The sequence below is a fragment of the Salpingoeca rosetta genome, assembly GCF_000188695.1.
Source record: "Salpingoeca rosetta unplaced genomic scaffold supercont1.11, whole genome shotgun sequence".
Classification (NCBI taxonomy): Eukaryota; class Choanoflagellata; order Craspedida; family Salpingoecidae; genus Salpingoeca; species Salpingoeca rosetta.
The window spans coordinates 1,316,961-1,335,361 of NW_004754923.1; the positions used below are offsets into that span (position 1 = coordinate 1,316,961).

The window sequence follows — 18,401 nt, forward strand, 5'->3', positions numbered from 1 at the left end:
TTCAGCAGATTGTCGCTGTCACGTACATACTGATTTCAGTCGGTTCAAAGAATACCAACAACAACAACAAACGGCGATGGAGCTGCTGCAGACGATCCGCGACTTGTGGGGAGGTGAGCTGGTGGTTGTGATGTGGTGCTGGACAGTCGCCTATTGTGGATTGTGCTTGCATTGGAGCTGGGGCGTGTCATGCGAGCTTTTGCTTTCGAACTGAAAGTATCAGGGGGTGTATTTGTGGCAAGGTGGCGTTTTCTAATTCCGTCCACGACGACAATGAGCCATGGCTCCCTCACTGCATGCGGTGCTGTTCTTGTTGTGTTCTTGTTGTGGCTGCTGCAGTTGATGATGAAGGACGCTGGGCAGATGTGCTGCAGCAACACTTTGTGGAGACGGAGGCTGGGGACGATCTCATCTTCTTCGTTCCACGGAACTTGGGTGGGTAGCGGAACAGGATGGAGAGGAAGCAAGCCGTGATTGCGTGATGAAGTTTGTTCATACACTGCACCTTGGTCATTCGTTGTGCTTGCGCTCTGGCTGCCTGTGACGTGCCGTGACTCTGTGTGTGTGTGTGTGTGTGTGTGTGTGTGTGTGTGTGTGTGTGTGTGTGTGTGTGTGTGTGTACGTGCGTGTGTGTGTATGTGTGCGTGTGTCTGAATAAGTGTATGTGCGTACGAATGTGTATGTCAATGCCGCCTGCGGACTTTCTTGAACGCTACTGTGCTGTGCCTGACGCTGCACAGAACTGTCCGGGAGCAAAGACAAGGATCAAGCCCAGCTGAAAGTGTACAGGCGCGGTGGAACCCGCCCACTTCCAAAGGTGCGACGATTGTTGTGTGTGTCTGTCTGCCTGTCTGTCTATCTGGGTGTAGGGGTGTGTCTGGGTGTTTGGAAAACAAAGCTGGTTGTGCGCGTCCTTGCTGCGCGGCACTGCCAGATCTCAACAGTACTGACGCACAATGTTGCTCGCACATACACCCCGTACATCACAGCGTGGCTGCAGTGAAATTAACTGGAAGGAAACCGTCTGCCTGAACACGCTGATGCAAGCAGTGTCCTTTGAGCTGACAACAGCACTGTGCAAGGAAACAGAAGCTCGAACACTTCGGGTGTGTGTGTGTGTGTGGGGTGGGGGTGTGTGGGGGTGTGTGGGTGTTCAAGGCGATGAGGAGGATGTGCTAGTGTGGTTTGCTTAATATGTTGTGCGACCGTTGTACTGTTGTCACGTGTTTGCATGTCCTGTGGGTCTTGTTACGCAAGTGTCATTGCTTCTTTCTGCCTGTCACCACCTCTCTGCCTGCTGTGTTCACATGATACCACAGCCTGTCCAGTCGAGTGCAAAGGAGGTGTACGCATCCCCAAGCTATCGCAGCATGGATGTCAAGGTTAGATGTGTGTGCGGGTGTGTGTGTATGTGTGTGTGTGTGTGTGTGTGTGTGACTGTGCGTTCGGTCCCCATGCTACGAGATGCTTGTATTGCAGAGTGCCAACATTTCCTTTGCCTCTTCCCACCTCCGCCATGAACTGCCATGTTTACCTGTTGTGACCAACACACCAACAACGCGCCCACGTGCTCACCACTAATTCCTGCCTTGGCTGTACATGCTGGCGTAACCACAACAGGGAAGCGGAGATGTCATCACCTACCCTGATCTCTTCTTCACAGTGGACGACTTTGATGCGTTCTTCGAGAAGTACAAGGTCCACCCCTCGCAAACATTCACGCTCGAGCTCACCGCACGCATCGGCGACGTACGTCTGCGAAACAGTGTATGTGAGTGTGTGCGTGTGTGCGTGTATGTGTGTGTGTGTGTGTGAGCGTGCAAACGTGAGATCATAGCTCTCAATCCCTGTGAGTCAATAGCAGTTGAATGTTTCATTCTTCCCGACTCATACATTCCCTCCCTGTACACCTTGACACACACACACACATGCACTCACTCACATGCACGCATACACACGCTAGTTTGAGACAATTCTGTTCACGGGAAGCATCGCCCACTCCACCGCGTCTCCGTCCAACGGTCTCGTTGCAGAGTACATGTCCCACGCACGTGAGTTTGCACGCAGCAGCTGCGGTGGCGTGTGTGTTGAGTGTTGAGTGCTGTAGGTGGTGTGTGTATGCGTGCTAATTTGTCCCTCTTTCTAGTCGTCAACCCTGATCTCCAACACCACCATCTCCATCCTCCCTCGTTACCACCATCACCCTCGCCACCATGTCACAACCATCCATCCACCCACCCATCCATCCATCCATCCATCCATCGCCATCATCATCATCATCATCATGGTCACTGTCATGGGCAGGCGACCGGCGGAAGGGCGGCGCGTACTCGTGGATCAGCAGAAACCAGGACGACCTCGTCTTCTTCAACATCAAGGCCCCAACAGGGGTGCGGTGTGCTCTGTCGTGTGTGTGTGTGTGTGTGTGTGTGTGTGTGTGTGTGTGTGTGTGTGTGTGTGTGTGTGTTTGTGTGCGGTGTGCTCTGTCGTGTGTGTGCGGTGTGCTCTGTCGTGTGTGTGCGGTGTGCTCTGTCGTGTGTGTGTGTGTGTGTGTGTGTGTGTGTGTGTGTGTGTGTGTGTGTGTGTGTGTGTGTGTGCGTGCGTGCGTGTGTGTGTGTCAAGTGTTGTGCTGGCATTGGACTACAGAACGCTATTTTACCGTACGCTCACACGCATTCACACCCTCACAAACTCGCACATATCCAACCACGCCCACAACCCCCGCATATGCACATCCATACTTCCAGGCTGCCGGGTATGTGGAGATGGCAATTGCAGTGGCTGAGGAGGACCAGCAGAAGCTGCGTCGACCAACATCATCGTCGTCGTCATCGTCCCGACGGCCATCAGGAAAGACGACGACGACAACAACAACAACAGCGACAACGACAACGGCATCACGGTCTGGGTCTGTATCGCAGCGCGGCGGCTTCTTTGCGTCCTTGTGGCAAAGCTCAACCGTGAAGCAGCTCACGCAGACGGTGCGCTCTGGGCTTGGGCTTGGGTACGACCGGGAGACCCTTCGTCGTGTGCACTTCAACACATATGTGACGTACATCTCGCTCAAGTGGTCGGAAGTGATGGAGGCCCTACTTGGTGCACCGCGCGTGCCGCGTCTTGCCCGCTTGCACGAACGCCTTGAGGAGAGAGCACGACAGCGATCGCTCAAGCAACAACAGCAACGGCAGCAACATGGTGGTGGTAGTGGGGGTCGGGTGAAGAGCAGCGGAACAGCTGGCAGTCATGGGACGAGCGAGGCAAGTAAGCGCGGTGGTGATGGTGGTGGTGGTGGTGATGGTGGTGGTGGTCATGATAATAATGATGTTGCAACCACAACTGCAGTGAAGACGACAACGGCAGCAACATCCACAGCAGCCAACACGGCGTCCAGGGCGACGGAGCAGGACAGAGATCGTGCGTACGCAAAGAAGGTGGCGCAGCTCACGCGCTCCTCGTCATCCACACACTCGGCGCCAGGTCACAAAGACAGTGGTGAAGGTGATGGTGACGATGGTGATGAAGGCAAGCAAGCGGCTTCGTGATGGTGATGTTGTGTTTGCGTTGCTGTGTGCGTTGTTGTGGCTGGTTTTCTTAGAGGTTAGCCCCCCCCCCTTGTTACATTGCTTCTGCTGCTGGATTGTTCGTTGTTTGACCCCGTTGATGTTTCGCAATTTACAACACTTCGTTGACCATGTGACCAAAGAGAGTGGGAAGAAGCATTGTACTTTGCGTGTCAATGGGTGAAGAGGGATGATGAAGGCGGTGCGTGGCTGGGCGCGTGCACAAGCTGATGTGTGCGCACAAGGATTTTCACACACACACAGACACACACGCACACAGACACACACGCACAGACACACACGCACACAGACACACACGCACACACACACAACAACACACACACACACACACACACACACACACACACACACACACACACACACACACACACACACACAGCGGTTTTGTTGTGGTGTTTGCGGGAAATTTGAAATCTTTCACAACGAATTTTCTCACCTGCGCACCAAAACAAGAAGCGAACAAGTGAGAGGAGGTGTGAGCTCGTCTCATGACAGTGGGGGAGTGAGTGTCCAGCCTCGCTCGCTGACAAACATCATCGCTCTTGGTTCACAGAGCAGCAGGTCAGCGGGCTTGCTTGCTCGTAGTGTGCTTGTTTGCTTGCTTGGGAGCACTCATGTCATTGTCACATCATCTGTAACGGTCGTGGATGAGTTGTGTTGTGGTTTGTGGTGTTGGAAGAAGTACCGAAGCCGCACACCCCCGCGGAGTGTTGTTCCACCCTCACCCGTCCTTGCCACCCTTGCTCACCTGCTTTGCTGCTGACCTCCCTGTTTGCTTGATTCGACACAGCGTGTGAAGAGCACACCACCAGCCCGCCACCATGGCGCAGGTTCGTGAGTGCTGGCTGCCTGCACATTGTGCGACCTTGTTGCTTGTGTGTGTGTGGTGGACTCTTGTGCTCGTGGGAACACGGGATCGAGCGGTGTGCCCAGGCCAACGCATGGGCCAACGCCTGCCGCCGTCCTTTCACTAACATCCCGCCACAATCCCACGCACACTCACGTACACACACATGCACACATGTACACGAAACGCGCGCGTGCACGCACGCACATGCATACACACGTACACTCCCACAGTACAAACCGTTGACCGACTCTGCGCGCCATGGTCGAGAATCTGGGCTCTTTGGTGAGTGCACCCATTCCATGGCTCCATGGCTGCGTGGCTGCGTCTGGTTGTTGTTGTTCATGTGCCCTTTCAACACACCCAATACACAAGCATGCACAAGCATTCACACACCAACACTTGCGCATTGTAGGCGCATGCAAACACTCTTGCGCTTCCTATTCGGCTTGCTAACAACAACGTTGGATGTTGCTGCTGTTGTTGCTACTGCCGATGCTGTTGTTGCAGCCCAACACAAGGCGGAGATACAAAGCTTAATGTCTGAGCTTCAGGCCAGGGATGCAGAGTTGAATGAAATGTCCGCCAGCCACAGCAAACAACTGGAAGCTTGGGTGAGTGCTGGAATGAGCGTGTGGATGGCGCACGCGGGATTGTGCGGGATTGGAAAGGGTGTGCGTGCGCGCATATGTGTGCGTGCGGATACGTGCTGTGATCGAGTGAGGCAACTCGCTTGGGTTCAAGCTCACTCTTCCTTTGTTGTCCCTTCTTGCTACCTCGCGCACACTCGATTGACACACATGTACTAATGCAACTGCACACGCGCTCGCGCATCCATACATGCAGCTTGTTGACAAGCAACACATCAAGCACTTGGAGGAGATCAACGCGCAAATGCGCGCTCAAGTGGGCTCGCTCGAGCGAGACAATGCCAATCTCCACCAACGGGTTTGTTCCATGATGATCTTGTTGTTGTTGTTGTTGTTGTTGTTGTTGTTGTTGTTGTTGTTGTTGTTGTTGTTGTTGTTGTTGTTGTTGTTGTTGTTGTTTGTTGTTGTTGTTGTTGTTGTTGTTGTTGTTTGTTGTTTGTTGTTGTTTGTTATTGTTTAAGTTGTTTATGTTGTTGTTGTTGTTGTTGTAAGCACGTGAGATGCGCTAGCAACGGCACTCCCTCACACTTGCACATGCCACTTTTGCTGCCGTTGTTTGACAGGCGCAAGCGCTGGCTGCGCAGTTGGAAGAAGGGCAGTCGAAGCAGGAGGACCTCCGCCAACAGCTCATTGAGACGGAAGACAAGCTCCACGCGGTGCGTATGCTTCCCTATTGCAACTACTCCATTTGCTGTCGCGACCTTGCTCGTGTGCTCGATGCCCTCTCATGTTTGCATCTTTGTTTGTGCACATGCGTGTACATGTGCGCGGGTGTCTTTACGCCTGTGTATCTGTCTGTGTGTGTGTGTGTGTGTGTGTGTGTGAGTGTGCGGGTGTTGGTCGCTGTCTTTACGCCTGTATTTACGCCTGTGTACCTCTGTGTGTGTGTGTGTGTGTGTGTGGGCAGATGACGACCCGCTGGGAGAATGCGAGCCGGGAGCTTGAGGCCGTAACGGAGCGGTCCAACACGTCCTCGGCGCTCATCACAGAACTCCAGGACGCCATGCGGTGAGCCAGCGCTCACGCGCGTCGCCCTTTCTTGCTTGGCCCGCGCGCAAACTATTTCTGCGCCCTTTGTGTACGCGTGAAGCCGTGGCTTTGTGCACATGCCCTTTTCACCTGTTTATGCCGGTATCGTCGCCCTCACACCACACACACACACACACGTATATGTACACACATACATTCATTCATTCATTCATACATACATACATACATACATACATACATACATACATACATACATACATACATACATACATACATACATGCATACATACATACATGCATACATACATACATACATACATACATACATACATACATACATACATACATACATACATACATACATACATACATACATACATACATACATACATACATACATACACACACACATACATACGTACATACATACACACACACAAACGGGTATCCAGAGCGATGCGGGAGGCGGACACGGCGACGCGGGATGAGCTCGAGCGAGTGCAGGCGCGGTGTGAAGTGCTGCAGGCAGAGAAGGAGGCACTGGAGAGACGCCTCGAGAACACAGAGGCTGCCCGCGAGGTCAGGCGGTGGCTGGGATAGGCGGGGCAGTATGTGTGTGTGTGTGCGTCTGTGTGTCTCTGTGTCTCTGTGTGTCTGTGTGTGTGTCTGGTGCTTTGCAGAGGTGTGCTGATATGATCTTGATTCACTTTCAAGCCCCTCACTCGCCCACACACTATCACGCGCAAACTGCCCTTCATCTCCGCTTGTCGTTTGCTGCTGCCGTGTGCAGGCGCTGGACAACCGGTATCAGGAGCTGTCGCGAGCACTTGAGAGCGCAAAGGCGAAGCATTCGCACGCGGAGACGGAGCTATCCCGGCGGGACTACAGGATTGAGCAGCTTGAGAACACCATCGAGGGGCAACGCAAGGAGATCAACAAGGTGCAGTGGATGCAGGATACCACGATGGTGGTGGTGTTCCATATGTATAGGGTGGGGGCAAGAGGGTTCAGAACCAGTGGATGTAGTAGATTATGGTGTGGCTTTCAGCAGCGTGTCTGTTTGGCGATTTATCGAAGCATCATTGATGAAACACCACTTATGCATCTCGCGCTTGCTCTTTCAAACTCATTCACACCCGCTTCACGTACACACACACACACCACAAACCACACAGTCGATGACGGATCTGAACAAGGCGCAGTCTGACATTGCGAGTTACCAACGCGACATTGCGCTCATTGACAAAGAGCTGAAGTTGAGCCAGGAGCGCGAGCGAAGAAAAGACAAGCTGCTTGAGCTTGCAAAGAGCAAAGAGGAACGACAGGAGAAGGAGTTGCGTGCAATGCGACAGGCGAGCGACCAGGCTGATTCGTCATACGCCAGCCTGACGCAGGAAATCGCCTCCCTCAAGCGAAGGCTCCACGACAGAGAGACTGAGCTCAACATGTATCGCCAAGCAAGGTGCTGTGTGTGTGTGTGTGTGTGTGTGTGTGTGTGTGTGTGTGTGTGTGTGTGTGTGTGTGTGTGTCTGGGCAAGGGACGTGTATGTACGTGTGTGGAGCTAAAGTTCCTGTGTCCATTGTTCGTCATGCTGTACACTCACCTTCGCCTCACCCCGGTTTGCTCCCACCACTCCACCTCCTATCCCATTACCAGGTTGCATTCCAAGGAGGATGCCGCCAATGTGCGGGCGGCGTTGAGCGACGTCACAAAGAGATTGCAGCACCACGTCTCAGACCTCAAGTCCCAACACAGCAGCCCAGGTGTGTGCGCGTGCGCGCATGCATGTGTCTGTCTGTCTGTCTGTGGTGATGAGCAAAGCACCCCTGCCATTCTTGTCCATGAAGCAGTTCTCCTGACAATGTGGCAGCATCTCCTCAACCACTTCTCGGTGCTCCCGTAATTCCACTTCTATTGCTTCTTCTCATACTCCTTGCTCTTGCTCCCTTGCTCCCCTCTTTCTCTCTGTCTCTCTGTCTCTCCCTCCCTTTTCTCTCTGCCTGTTTTTTCAACAGAGGGCGGTCGCGGGGAAATCTCAGATGCCGGAAGCGAACATCACCACCATCACCATCAGCGACAGCAGCAACAACAGCAGCAGGGAGGTGGGTACGGCTCGCGCTGGCTGCAACGCGACAACACAAGCTCAACCTCTTCGCCTGGCACGGCGAGCGGCGAACACCACCACAGATCCCACCACTACCAGCATCATCAACAACAGCAGCATCAACACCAGCAGCCTCAGCAGCATCAGCAGAGGAGGTCAGAGTACGGCCAGCCGGTGTCGGGTGGGGCATTCCAGCATCACCAACACGTGGCACGCACTGCCGCGTCACAGTGGCAGCGGCGGGACGAGTGGGGCACTGGCAGCAGCCAGGGAGGACACGGGTACGGCAGCGGTGAGCGCGCGTCAGCCACATCCTCCCATGCGCAGTCGCCGCTGCATGGGCAGCCCTCGTATCAGCTCCCGCAGGCACACGCGTCATCACAGCACGCGCACACGCCGCCCGAGCACCGCGACGGCCGCCGCTCTGTGCTGTCGACGCTGCTGCGCTATCACACGGGCGCAGCGGGCACGGGCAGGGGCGATGATGAGTCGCCAGCAAACGTCAAGCGACGAGAGGATGACGGCGGCGTGTCGTCGTATCCTGCGGCGCAGCACCGGCGAGAAGCACACGCGCACGGTGTGGTTGCACATGAGATGGCTGCGTCGGAGCTGGACATTTCCACGCTGTCGACAGACACGCAGGACGTGGAGGCTGTGCTGGCGGCGACAGCGGACTTGCTGGCACGGACGCGCAAGAAGCTGAAGGAGGATGAGAGGGACAGCAACGCATCGTCCGTCATGAAGCCGCACCAGCACCAGCAGGGGGGTGATGAGCCCGAAGAGGGGCAGCATGGTTATGGCGATGCAAAGGACAGCCTGCACGACCCGCGTAAGGACGAGCCCGTGCTGCAGCGGGGTGGCGGTGGCGGTGGTCAGCATTCCCGCACGCACGGCGATAGCATTGGGCTGAAGGGCGCTGTTCCGCATGGCTCGCCCGTGCGTCGGTCTGCTGATGCCGATAACCGCAGGCACTACCAACAACACCACCACCCCAGCCGCCATCACGACGCTGACAGCAACAACAACAGCCGCAACGGCAGCCCTGCACATCAGTATTCGCAGCAGCAGCAGCAGCAGCAGCAGCAGCGAGGTGGAGGTGATGGGTCGCCGCCGAGCACAAGTGCTGATGATCTGATTCGCAAGTTGCGGCAGCGGCTGGAGACGCTGCCCCAGGATGACCTTGGCGTGGTGTAAGGCATGGGAGGAGAAGAGGTGTTTCAAGAGGGGTGAAGGGTGTGTGGTAGGTTGGGGTTGGATGTTGGGGTTGGAGAGGCATAGACGTGAGGGTGTACGCAGACGGTTATGAAACAAAAGGTGAGTTGATGTTTGTATTTTACTTCTGTGCTGGGGGGGGGTGGTGGATGACGCATTGCGGCCGCTTCGTACATACTTCCCTTTACTTGCTTGCTTGCTCTGATTGTCTGGTGTTTCCTGCTTCTTTGTGGCTTGCTGCTTTCATGGGTTGGAATGGCTCCCATTCTGTTTGCTTCAACGATGATTGCAAAGTTAGAACGTCTTCTTTTGGAGCGTGAGCGAGGTACCATGAAATTCATGCGTGGCATGCTTCAGGGCGTGGGTGTGGTCATACACTTGGTTGCTGGAGCACAGTGGTTGTTGCTCGAAGGAGTTGCTGTGTGTTCGTCCACAGAGTGTGTTAACATAACAACATCACCAAGGAGCAAGCGTGTATTTTTTTTTTTTTTTTTTTTTTTTGGTAGGCGGCGTGCGGTAAGTTCCTTAAGTTCAAACATGCACATGATGCGATGTTTGGTGTTTGTGTCACGTCACGTGAGCGCTTCAACGCATAGGAAACGAGGCCACGCGCAGCTTGGGCGAGTGCTTGCATGCAAGCACTATTTGCAGTACAGCAATGACAAAGTGAAAAAAAAAATCGACTCGCAGAAATGTAATGGAATCCAGCACTGCGTTCGAGGAGGAGCTTCACATTATAGCACGCATGTACAAGTGTCACATCTGATACAACATCACACATATACACGTGCATGTTAAGAAGGAAGACTGCGCCAGAAAAGATAGAAGCGCAGCAAGCGTGAGTTAAATAATAATTGTCCGATCATCACACAGCACGGCCCTCTCCTGTCACGGCTCGACATTTGTTTGCTCCTCTCAGTCTATCATACTGAAATATCACCATCCCACTGTTCATGTTCTCTGTTTTCGGAATGAAGGCTGAGTTGTTATTGTGCTCTCGTCCACCCGCTCCACATAAATGTGCCAACGCCAGGCAATGCGGCAAAACAGCCAAGCGTTCTCTCCATTTCACGCACCCCATTTCACGGACACACACACACACAAAACACACACACACACACACACACACACGCACGCACACACACACACACACACACACAAAACACACACACACACATGCCATGCATCACGCACCGCCCTCCTTCCACCAAAAGTTGACGGACATGGATGGCGACAGGCTGGTGACAAAGTGCCAGTGGGACCGAGGCATGTAGAGCGTGTCACCGGGTGCGAGCACGGCCTCCACAAACGCGGCATCCTTCATGGCGGGAAAGCGATCTGTGTCGACATTGCGCGGGTCTGGAACTCGGGAGATGTTGCTCTGCCCGGCGTAGCGGCCGCCTTCAACAGCCTGTTCACACGCACGCGCGCTTCTGTCGTCTTCGCCGTCGCTGTTGTCGGCGTTGGTGCTGCCCTTATCATCACCGGCGTCGCCGCTGCCCGACGTGAAAGGGTAGAGCTTGCTTGATTCGCTGGGCGCGAACAGCCGCACGTACTTGTAGCCGACCACCTGTGCGAGGAGGTTTGGGAACGAGTCAAAGTGGATGGGCGTGACGGTGCCCTTGCTGCCCCACCACACGCTGGCCTCGTGCAGTGAGCGGTCATGGGTCGAGCACACGTCAGGTATTGCCAGGTCCGCTTGCAGCGCCGGGATCTGCTCCAGCAGGTTGTGTTGTGCAAGATACGCCACCTCAGGCTTCTGGTCACCCTCTCCACCATTTCCACCACTGCTCGTGCTCGTTGCAGGCTGCGAGAAGTAGCGTGTAAAGAACTCTCGCAGCGTGAGCATGTCCTCGGTGAGGTGTGGCCACATTCCAAACTCAAGGGGCACGCTGCGTGCACCATACTTGCGCATCATGAATGTGACGTCTGCCCACCGCGATGGCGCGCGCCACTCCGCCTGCAGGCCCTCCACAACCACGGGCGTATCTGGGTCGGTGGCGAGGTGGTGCTCGAGATCAGCCGCTGGGATGCGCTTGATGGGCTGCTCAAGCGGCGCTGTTGTCGGGGGCGGCACGTCAAGCATGCTCGTGCTGCTGTTATCAGTGGCGGTGGTGGTGTCGGTGGTCGTGCCACTGTGACCCTCCTCTGTGGCGGTGCTGAGTTGGGCTGCAGCGAGCTCTGCAACCTCCACAAACTCCTGTGGGCCGCCAACCACAAACGCAGTGTCTGCGTGGCGAGCGACATGGTGCCAGTCTTCTGCGTGGGCGGCAGCCAAGGCCTGGTAGGCGAGAGCGACGCTCATGGCGCGGGGCCAGTATGCGCCCTCACGCGGCAGCGCCTGCTTGGTGCTCTTTAGTGTCGCCACTAGGCGCTCCGCCGTCGTCTTCAAACGATCCCACTTTTCCCGCTTGTGCAGCATCTGGCACTTCTCCACCGCGACAGCAACCTTGTCAGTGCCTGCGTTCATGTTGGGGGGGGGTGTCGAGTGCCAAGGGGAGATTTGGCGATTCGTTGGTGGAGGGTAAGTGGATGATGTGTGGATGGGTGGATGATGGATGAGACAGAGAGTCACAGGTAGACAGAGAGACAAACAGAGAGATAGACAGAGAGACAGAGACAGAGAGACAGAGAGAGACACAAGCAGACACAGACACAGACACAGACACAGACACAGACACAGACACAGACACAGACACAGACACAGACACACACACACACCGAATTCGCGACACTGTGCGAGCAGCGTGGGCTGCTGCACATCGAGGATGTTGGTGGTGAGCAGCGTGCACACGTTCTCCATCTTGCCCTGATTATCCCGTGCAATTATTTCAACAATGACTGTGGGCTGACACTTCCTCTCATCCATTCGTTCATTCATTCATCGCGCTGTCGGCAACAACAACAACAACAACAACGACAATGGAAGGATGCAAACATAACAGCAGCAGTGGCAGGTGCAGCAGTGCGCACCAACGTAGCAGCAATGGGAGCCACCAACCAAGGATGATCAAAGAAGGAAGACAGTTAAAACCAAGGGAAAGAGACGTGATGTGACACAAGGGTATGTGTGTGTGTGTCACCGACGCAATCAAACGCGATAAGAGAGCAAGCAATCAATGGGAGGGGAGGTACAAGTTGGAGGTGGGTAGATCAAGTTAGGTCAAACAAGCAGTGGAAGACAAAAATAAAGAAACAAACAAGGCAAGGCAAGCGATGAGAAGGCAATGCAAGACAAGGCAAGTGTGCAACGGTCAACGCAGCGCGGGATGCGGTGGGGACGAGGACATGGCACGGTGTGACCACGGTCGCACATGATGACATCGCCTGTATCAACCACCGCAACAACGGAACGAATGGAGCAACAACAAGGGAGAGGGCACAAGGGGAGAGGGAAAGTGTCATCTCAGACATCCACGTCGTCGTGCCTGGCCGCCTTCCTGCTCATACAGTTTAAGTATGTGGATGTGAGAGAGGGTGAGTGCGTGTGTGTGAATGGATCATTGTAGCAGCTGATAGCGAAGCTAGGAAGCGCAAGCAGACAAACAAGCATGCACACAGACAGACAGACACGCAAGCCAACCGACGAACCAGAGTGTGGGGTCCATGTACATTGGGTTCTCAATGTGGTCTGGACGGGCGTCCACACGGCTGCAAGGGACCCAAAGCACGTGGTGACGATATCAGAACAAGCAGTGCACCCAACGATTACGCAGACAGCGAAGCAGAAAAGACGAACACAGACAGACAGACAGACAGGCAGACAGACAGACACACAGGGCACACACACACACACACACACAGAGCACACACACACACATAGACAGACAGACAGACACACGCACACACACACACACACACAGAGCACACACACACACACAGAGACACACACACACGAGACGACACACACACACACACACACACACACACACACACACCTTAAGCCCTCGACATTTATCAGGCCAGGTATGTTGCAAGTCAAGCTCAACCATACAATGTTCCGCTTCTGCAGCTTAATACCAACCACCGAAACTCAGGAATATATGCAGCCTGGATGCACCCCGAGGGAGTATGAGACGGTACCGCAAGCCTGGCGAAACGTCCCCAGTGAGGGTATTCGAGCGCTACTCGCATTGCTAACAGAGCAGACACACATACTGCAGACGAGGTGCATATGTCACACACACACACGACGACACACACACACACGACGACACACACACACACACACACACACACACACACACACACACACACACACACACACACAGAGCACAAGAACGTACACAGCGGCGGATTTGCGTCGGGAGACGGCGACAGCGACGATGGCAATGACGGCCACGACGCCAACGGCAGCACCAACGGCAATGTACGTCGTGGCGCTCGCCGTGTTGTCCTCACCGCTGCTGCCGCTCTGCACCTCTCGCGACGTGCTGCCAATCTGTAACAGGGACATGTGTGCATGCGCGCGCGTGCGTGTGTTTGCATATCCGTGAGCGAAGCAACGCAGGGCGCTTGCTGCGCAGATGCACAGAGCCGCAGGAGCAACAGCACCACACGACCCCACATCAAATACCACACACCACCATGCCACTCGCTAGCACTGGACAGCACTCGACAGCACGTGATAACGAGTGCGGCGGCGCAACGTACGCGAGAGGCGGAGAAGTTGGTGGAGGAGGAGTTGAGCGACACGAACACATCGCCAGTATTGATGCTCTTCTCAACAGCGTCAGCCTGTGGTTGATATAGAATGAGGGGTTGATGCGGAGGGGTGTCGGGTGAGAACATGGGAAGGTGACAAGAAACCTCATACGACGGACGGCAAGCCACAGAAGCACAAACAGAAGCTAAAACACAGGCACACAGACAGACAAACAAACAAACACATAAACACACACGCACGCACGCACGCACAAATACACATAGACAGACAGACAGACAGACAGACAGACACACACACACACACACACGCAGATAAACAGACGCATGGTTTTGCGTGTTTGACATGCGTGGCGACGTACGTCGTTGATGGAAGCGAGCTGGACAACGAAGCGGACTTCCACGGCGGACGCGCGGCGACGGCCAACAATCTCAATCTTCACGTCCAGCGCACGCACACCGGTCGTGCTCTCGATGTGCGCGATGAACTCGCGACGCAGGACAGCAACGTCGAGCGTGTTGCCGTCAACAGTCACGGACATGCGGCCAATGATGAGCACGGCAGGTGCGGGCAGCTCCGTCTCCGTGGTGGACGAGGATGATGTTGATGACGATGATGATGACGGCCAGGTTGAGGTCGCCGAGGAGGAGGAGGGGGAGGATGGGACCGATGATGATGAAGATGATGGAGACGAAGAAGAAGAAGAAGATGGTGACGACGAAGAGGAAGATGAACCGGTCTGTGGTGAAGACGAAGAAGTGGAGGCGGGTGTTCCCGGCAGAGCATCGGGCGTCGTCGGTTGTGTGTCGTGCTGTTCCATGCACAAATACGGCTTGCAGTCCGCACAGTCTGCTGGCGATGGCACGCACTCGTGCTGTGGAGGAGAAGAGGGGGGGGGGGGAGCACATGAGGGTGAGAAGAAAAAAAAAGCTATGGAGAGGTGGATATGTGCACATGTGGACGAAACTCGTAGCGAGACAGGGAACTGATGGACAGATGGCTGGACGGACAGACGTACAGACAGGTGTACCAACACACAGACAGACAGACAGAAACACACACACACACACACACACACACACAGCCGCATACTCACGCCGTGGGGGCAGGGGTTGGGCTGGCACACGTTCTTGCTGACGCATTCATATTGAATGCAGGGTGTGGTGATGCACGCGATGCGAAGGTCGACGCAAACCTGCCATGATGCAACGCAGTGTATTGGTGAGTCACACAGTGAGCGAATAAAGCCGCTAACGTACAATGAGCACACAATGGCACACAGACACACACAGGTACAGACACAGATACACAAACACAGACATAGACAGACACACACAGACATAGACAAAGACATAGACAGACAGACAGACACACACAGCTACATCACCATCAGCCTCCTCCCACCTTATCCGAGGTGCACGGGTGTTCGAAGCAGTGCTCCTTGGCAACACACGTCGGCTGGGGCGGGCAGGGGGCGGTAATGCACTCCACCCTCTGCGGAACGCACTTGTGTGTGGGAAGACAGTCGTAACTGGCGCACACGTCCACCTGGCACGTGCCGTGGAGGCACACAAGGCCGGCGTCACACGTTGGGCCCACATCGCCGTCAGCGACACAGCGCTCGCCCTCTCCAGCCGACTTGCATTTGAGATTGCCACAGCCAACGATGCAGCCGCACTTGTAATCAAACTGGCAGCGGTTGTGGGGGAAACGGAAAGGGGTGGTGGCGGTGAAGGATGAGGAAGACGTGAGGAGGTTGAAGCAAGACTGACTGATGACAACACAGTTCATGATGCACGGTACACAGGCAGACAGACAAAACCACAAGCATAGACACACAGGTAGACACACACACACACACACACACACACACACACAAAGACAGACAGACAGACAGACAGACAGACAGACACACACACACGTGCGAGCACCTCGTAGCGGCATCCCTGTGGCGGTGCGGGGCAGGGCGGGGGTGGCGGGCACGTCACGTCGCCACACGAATCGGAGGTGGTGGAGGTCGTGGTTGTCTCGACTGTCGATGAGGATGGCATGGAAGTGGTGAACGATGTTGTGGTTGACGACGTGGTTGACGACGTGGTTGTCTCAGTCGAGGATGAGGATGTCGGTTCGACCAGGGAGCTGGACGGAGCGGGACTGTGCGGCGAGACAAAAGGATCGAACGAACGGCAAACGCACAGTCGAAACAGAAAAGGGTGAGGGGTAGCGTGCACGACACGGGAACATAGCAGAAATAGGCGGGCGCGCCATGCAAGCACGGAACAAGCGGTTGGTGCTGACTCACTTGCATTCGCACGTGTCGCAGCCATCCTCATCCACAGCGTAGCCGTATTCGCAGGGCCCCATGCAGCGGAGAACAGGGCACGGCTCCTCCTTGCACTCACACATCTCACACCCCTGCACACGGAAGACGAGGACGAGAGTGGTCAGTCGTATGTGTATGCATGGGTGAGATGAAGTTCGGTCAAAAATGCAAAGTTGGTTCGTGGTGTCAATGCTGTCTGAGAAACATGTACCACGCAGCACGCCAAAGCGCGCGCGCACACACGCACACACACGCACACACACACACACACACACACACACACACACACACACACACACAAGACTCACGTTTTCGTCGCGCTTGAAGCCGTTCTCGCAGTAGAGATCGCACAGGACGTCGCTGCACGTGTGCTCAAGACAGCGCGGCTGCTGCAGGATACCCGGTCCACACGCCCGCCGCGTGCACGCCTCTGTGAACATGCACGTCACACACAAGCACATGGCGAGCCCAAGAGTGGTTGGGGGTGAGGGCATGCGTTGACACACGAACTACGCGCACCTTGGGTGTGTGTGTGTGTGTGCATAAACATGCACACAACCATGACCACACACCCACACACAGACACAGACACAGAGGGCATGCATTCATGCATGACACATAACCAGCCACTCACCGAGGCCGTCCTCATTGATGGTGCACTCGTTGCAGCCGTCGAACCAGCGGACGCACGAGTCTGGCAGCATCTCCAGGCACCGTGGCTCTTCCATCGAGTCCTCCGCACACGCGCGCAGCGTGCACACTGGCAGAGGAACAGGGACAGGCAGGGGGTGGGGTGGCGTGGTGGCAACAAGGAACGCAAGAGGTGTGAGATGGGATCACGGGACAAAGAAACACCCGTCCAAGACTTCGCCGACGGCGTTTTTTCCTTTCTCTCCCCGCACACAGAGAATGTGACTTACAGTATGGCTTGCCGCCTGCAACGGAGCACGTGTTGCAGCCGTCAAACCAGGTGAGGCAGCGGTGTGGGATGCGCGGCGGCGAAAACTCAAGACAGCGCGGCTCCTCATGGCGGAAGCACGCAATCTCCGTGCACCCTGACGCAACACCACACGATCACAGCATTTGATCAAATGGCACAACACAGGCGGTGAGCAGTCACATCGCGATCATCATGCCCCATCGTTATTTTGAAACGTTCAATCCACAACGAAACACGGCTCAACGCAACGCAATGCACCACCACCACCACCACCACCACCATTTGCCAGTGCTGCGTACCGGTGATCTTGCCATCCTCGACCATGCACGTGTTGCATCCGTCGTACCAGCGGACACAGTCACGCGGGATGGCCGGGCGTGTGGTGGCGGTGGTCGCGGTCGATGGCGCAGAAGACGTCGTGGGCGAAGACGTGCTCTCGTCCTCATAGTGGTCGTCGTCGACTTTGTAGTCGTCATAGTAGTCATCATAGTAGTCATAGTCGTCATCGTCGTCTTCCTCATCGTCTTCTAGACGTTTGATGAGACACACACGCACGCATGAAAGGATGAGCGCAGTTCACATGAGAATGCGTGAGGGCGCACGCACTTGCGCTCGAGCATACACAGAACAACACAACAGCGACCGATGTCAGCTCGCAACAAGTGAGCAAGTTGCTTGCAGGCAAAGTAAAGCGTAGGAAACTCACCGCATGGGCCCTGGTGCCTGACACCGACGTTAAAGGCAAAGCAGGGGTTGCTGTACGTGTCACCGTCGCAGCCGCACACGGGCGCATAATACTCCGGGCAAAAGATCTCAACTTGCGGCACACACACGCCCGCTGTCATTGTGCCGTCGCTGTGCACACAACGACAACCATCATACACATGCGTGCAAGGATGCGGGTACGTGAGAGTTCGTGCGTTCGTGCGTGTGTGTGTGTGTGGGCAGTAAATGATGACATTGCAATTTGTGTGTCATCGTGATGACAAAATGCGAATGCAGCGTGCAGCATCCTCTTGTGTGTGTGTGTGTGTGTGTGTGTGTGTGTGTGTGTGTGTGTGTGTGTGTGTGTGCCAGTGCGAGTCAATGA

The 18,401-nt window shown here is 55.2% G+C and overlaps 4 protein-coding genes across 4 annotated transcripts in view; 2 read left to right on the plus strand and 2 right to left on the minus strand.

Moving 5' to 3' along the window:
- Positions 1-21: 21 nt before the first annotated feature.
- PTSG_04997 (uncharacterized protein) lies at positions 22-3,694 on the plus strand. The gene is made up of 9 exons (XM_004994255.1): positions 22-113; positions 340-435; positions 741-817; positions 990-1,106; positions 1,320-1,382; positions 1,621-1,749; positions 1,964-2,051; positions 2,305-2,390; positions 2,748-3,694. The coding sequence occupies exons 1-9, from the start codon at positions 77-79 to the stop codon at positions 3,540-3,542; spliced, it is 1,488 nt and encodes a 495-aa protein (XP_004994312.1). The 5' UTR covers positions 22-76; the 3' UTR covers positions 3,543-3,694.
- Positions 3,695-4,213: 519 nt separating this feature from the next.
- PTSG_04998 (uncharacterized protein) lies at positions 4,214-9,689 on the plus strand. The gene is made up of 11 exons (XM_004994256.1): positions 4,214-4,411; positions 4,662-4,713; positions 4,939-5,042; positions 5,275-5,376; positions 5,642-5,734; positions 5,986-6,086; positions 6,521-6,647; positions 6,859-7,008; positions 7,244-7,530; positions 7,726-7,832; positions 8,085-9,689. The coding sequence occupies exons 1-11, from the start codon at positions 4,403-4,405 to the stop codon at positions 9,365-9,367; spliced, it is 2,415 nt and encodes an 804-aa protein (XP_004994313.1). The 5' UTR covers positions 4,214-4,402; the 3' UTR covers positions 9,368-9,689.
- Positions 9,690-10,571: 882 nt separating this feature from the next.
- Positions 10,572-12,188, minus strand: PTSG_04999 (uncharacterized protein; the record flags this gene model as incomplete). Its single annotated transcript, XM_004994257.1, has 2 exons — positions 10,572-11,845; positions 12,107-12,188. 2 exons carry the CDS (start codon positions 12,186-12,188, stop codon positions 10,572-10,574), a joined length of 1,356 nt encoding a protein of 451 aa, XP_004994314.1.
- Positions 12,189-12,791: 603 nt separating this feature from the next.
- The window catches only part of PTSG_05000 (uncharacterized protein), a gene marked incomplete at both ends in the record, with an annotated part of 7,297 nt that continues 1,687 nt past the window's right edge, over positions 12,792-18,401 (minus strand). The window contains 14 exons of the mRNA XM_004994258.1: positions 12,792-12,825; positions 12,977-13,036; positions 13,672-13,826; positions 14,039-14,122; positions 14,410-14,922; positions 15,145-15,243; positions 15,453-15,737; positions 15,980-16,202; positions 16,351-16,463; positions 16,680-16,801; positions 17,006-17,131; positions 17,292-17,426; positions 17,611-17,838; positions 18,018-18,166. Coding sequence (XP_004994315.1) covers positions 12,792-12,825; positions 12,977-13,036; positions 13,672-13,826; positions 14,039-14,122; positions 14,410-14,922; positions 15,145-15,243; positions 15,453-15,737; positions 15,980-16,202; positions 16,351-16,463; positions 16,680-16,801; positions 17,006-17,131; positions 17,292-17,426; positions 17,611-17,838; positions 18,018-18,166 — 2,326 coding nt within the window. The remainder of the gene's footprint in view (positions 12,826-12,976; positions 13,037-13,671; positions 13,827-14,038; positions 14,123-14,409; positions 14,923-15,144; positions 15,244-15,452; positions 15,738-15,979; positions 16,203-16,350; positions 16,464-16,679; positions 16,802-17,005; positions 17,132-17,291; positions 17,427-17,610; positions 17,839-18,017; positions 18,167-18,401) is intronic.

Bases quoted from the DNA above. Each gene is read 5' to 3' on its own strand.
- PTSG_04998 (XM_004994256.1), top strand. The intron at 5,377-5,641 runs GTTTGTTCCATG...GTTGTTTGACAG, and splicing joins ATGCCAATCTCCACCAACGG to GCGCAAGCGCTGGCTGCGCA. The intron at 6,087-6,520 runs GTGAGCCAGCGC...ACGGGTATCCAG, and splicing joins GAACTCCAGGACGCCATGCG to AGCGATGCGGGAGGCGGACA.
- PTSG_04997 (XM_004994255.1), top strand. From the start codon at position 77: ATGGAGCTGCTGCAGACGATCCGCGACTTGTGGGGAG. The intron at 1,750-1,963 runs GTACGTCTGCGA...TACACACGCTAG, and splicing joins TCACCGCACGCATCGGCGAC to TTTGAGACAATTCTGTTCAC. The intron at 2,391-2,747 runs GTGCGGTGTGCT...CCATACTTCCAG, and splicing joins ACATCAAGGCCCCAACAGGG to GCTGCCGGGTATGTGGAGAT.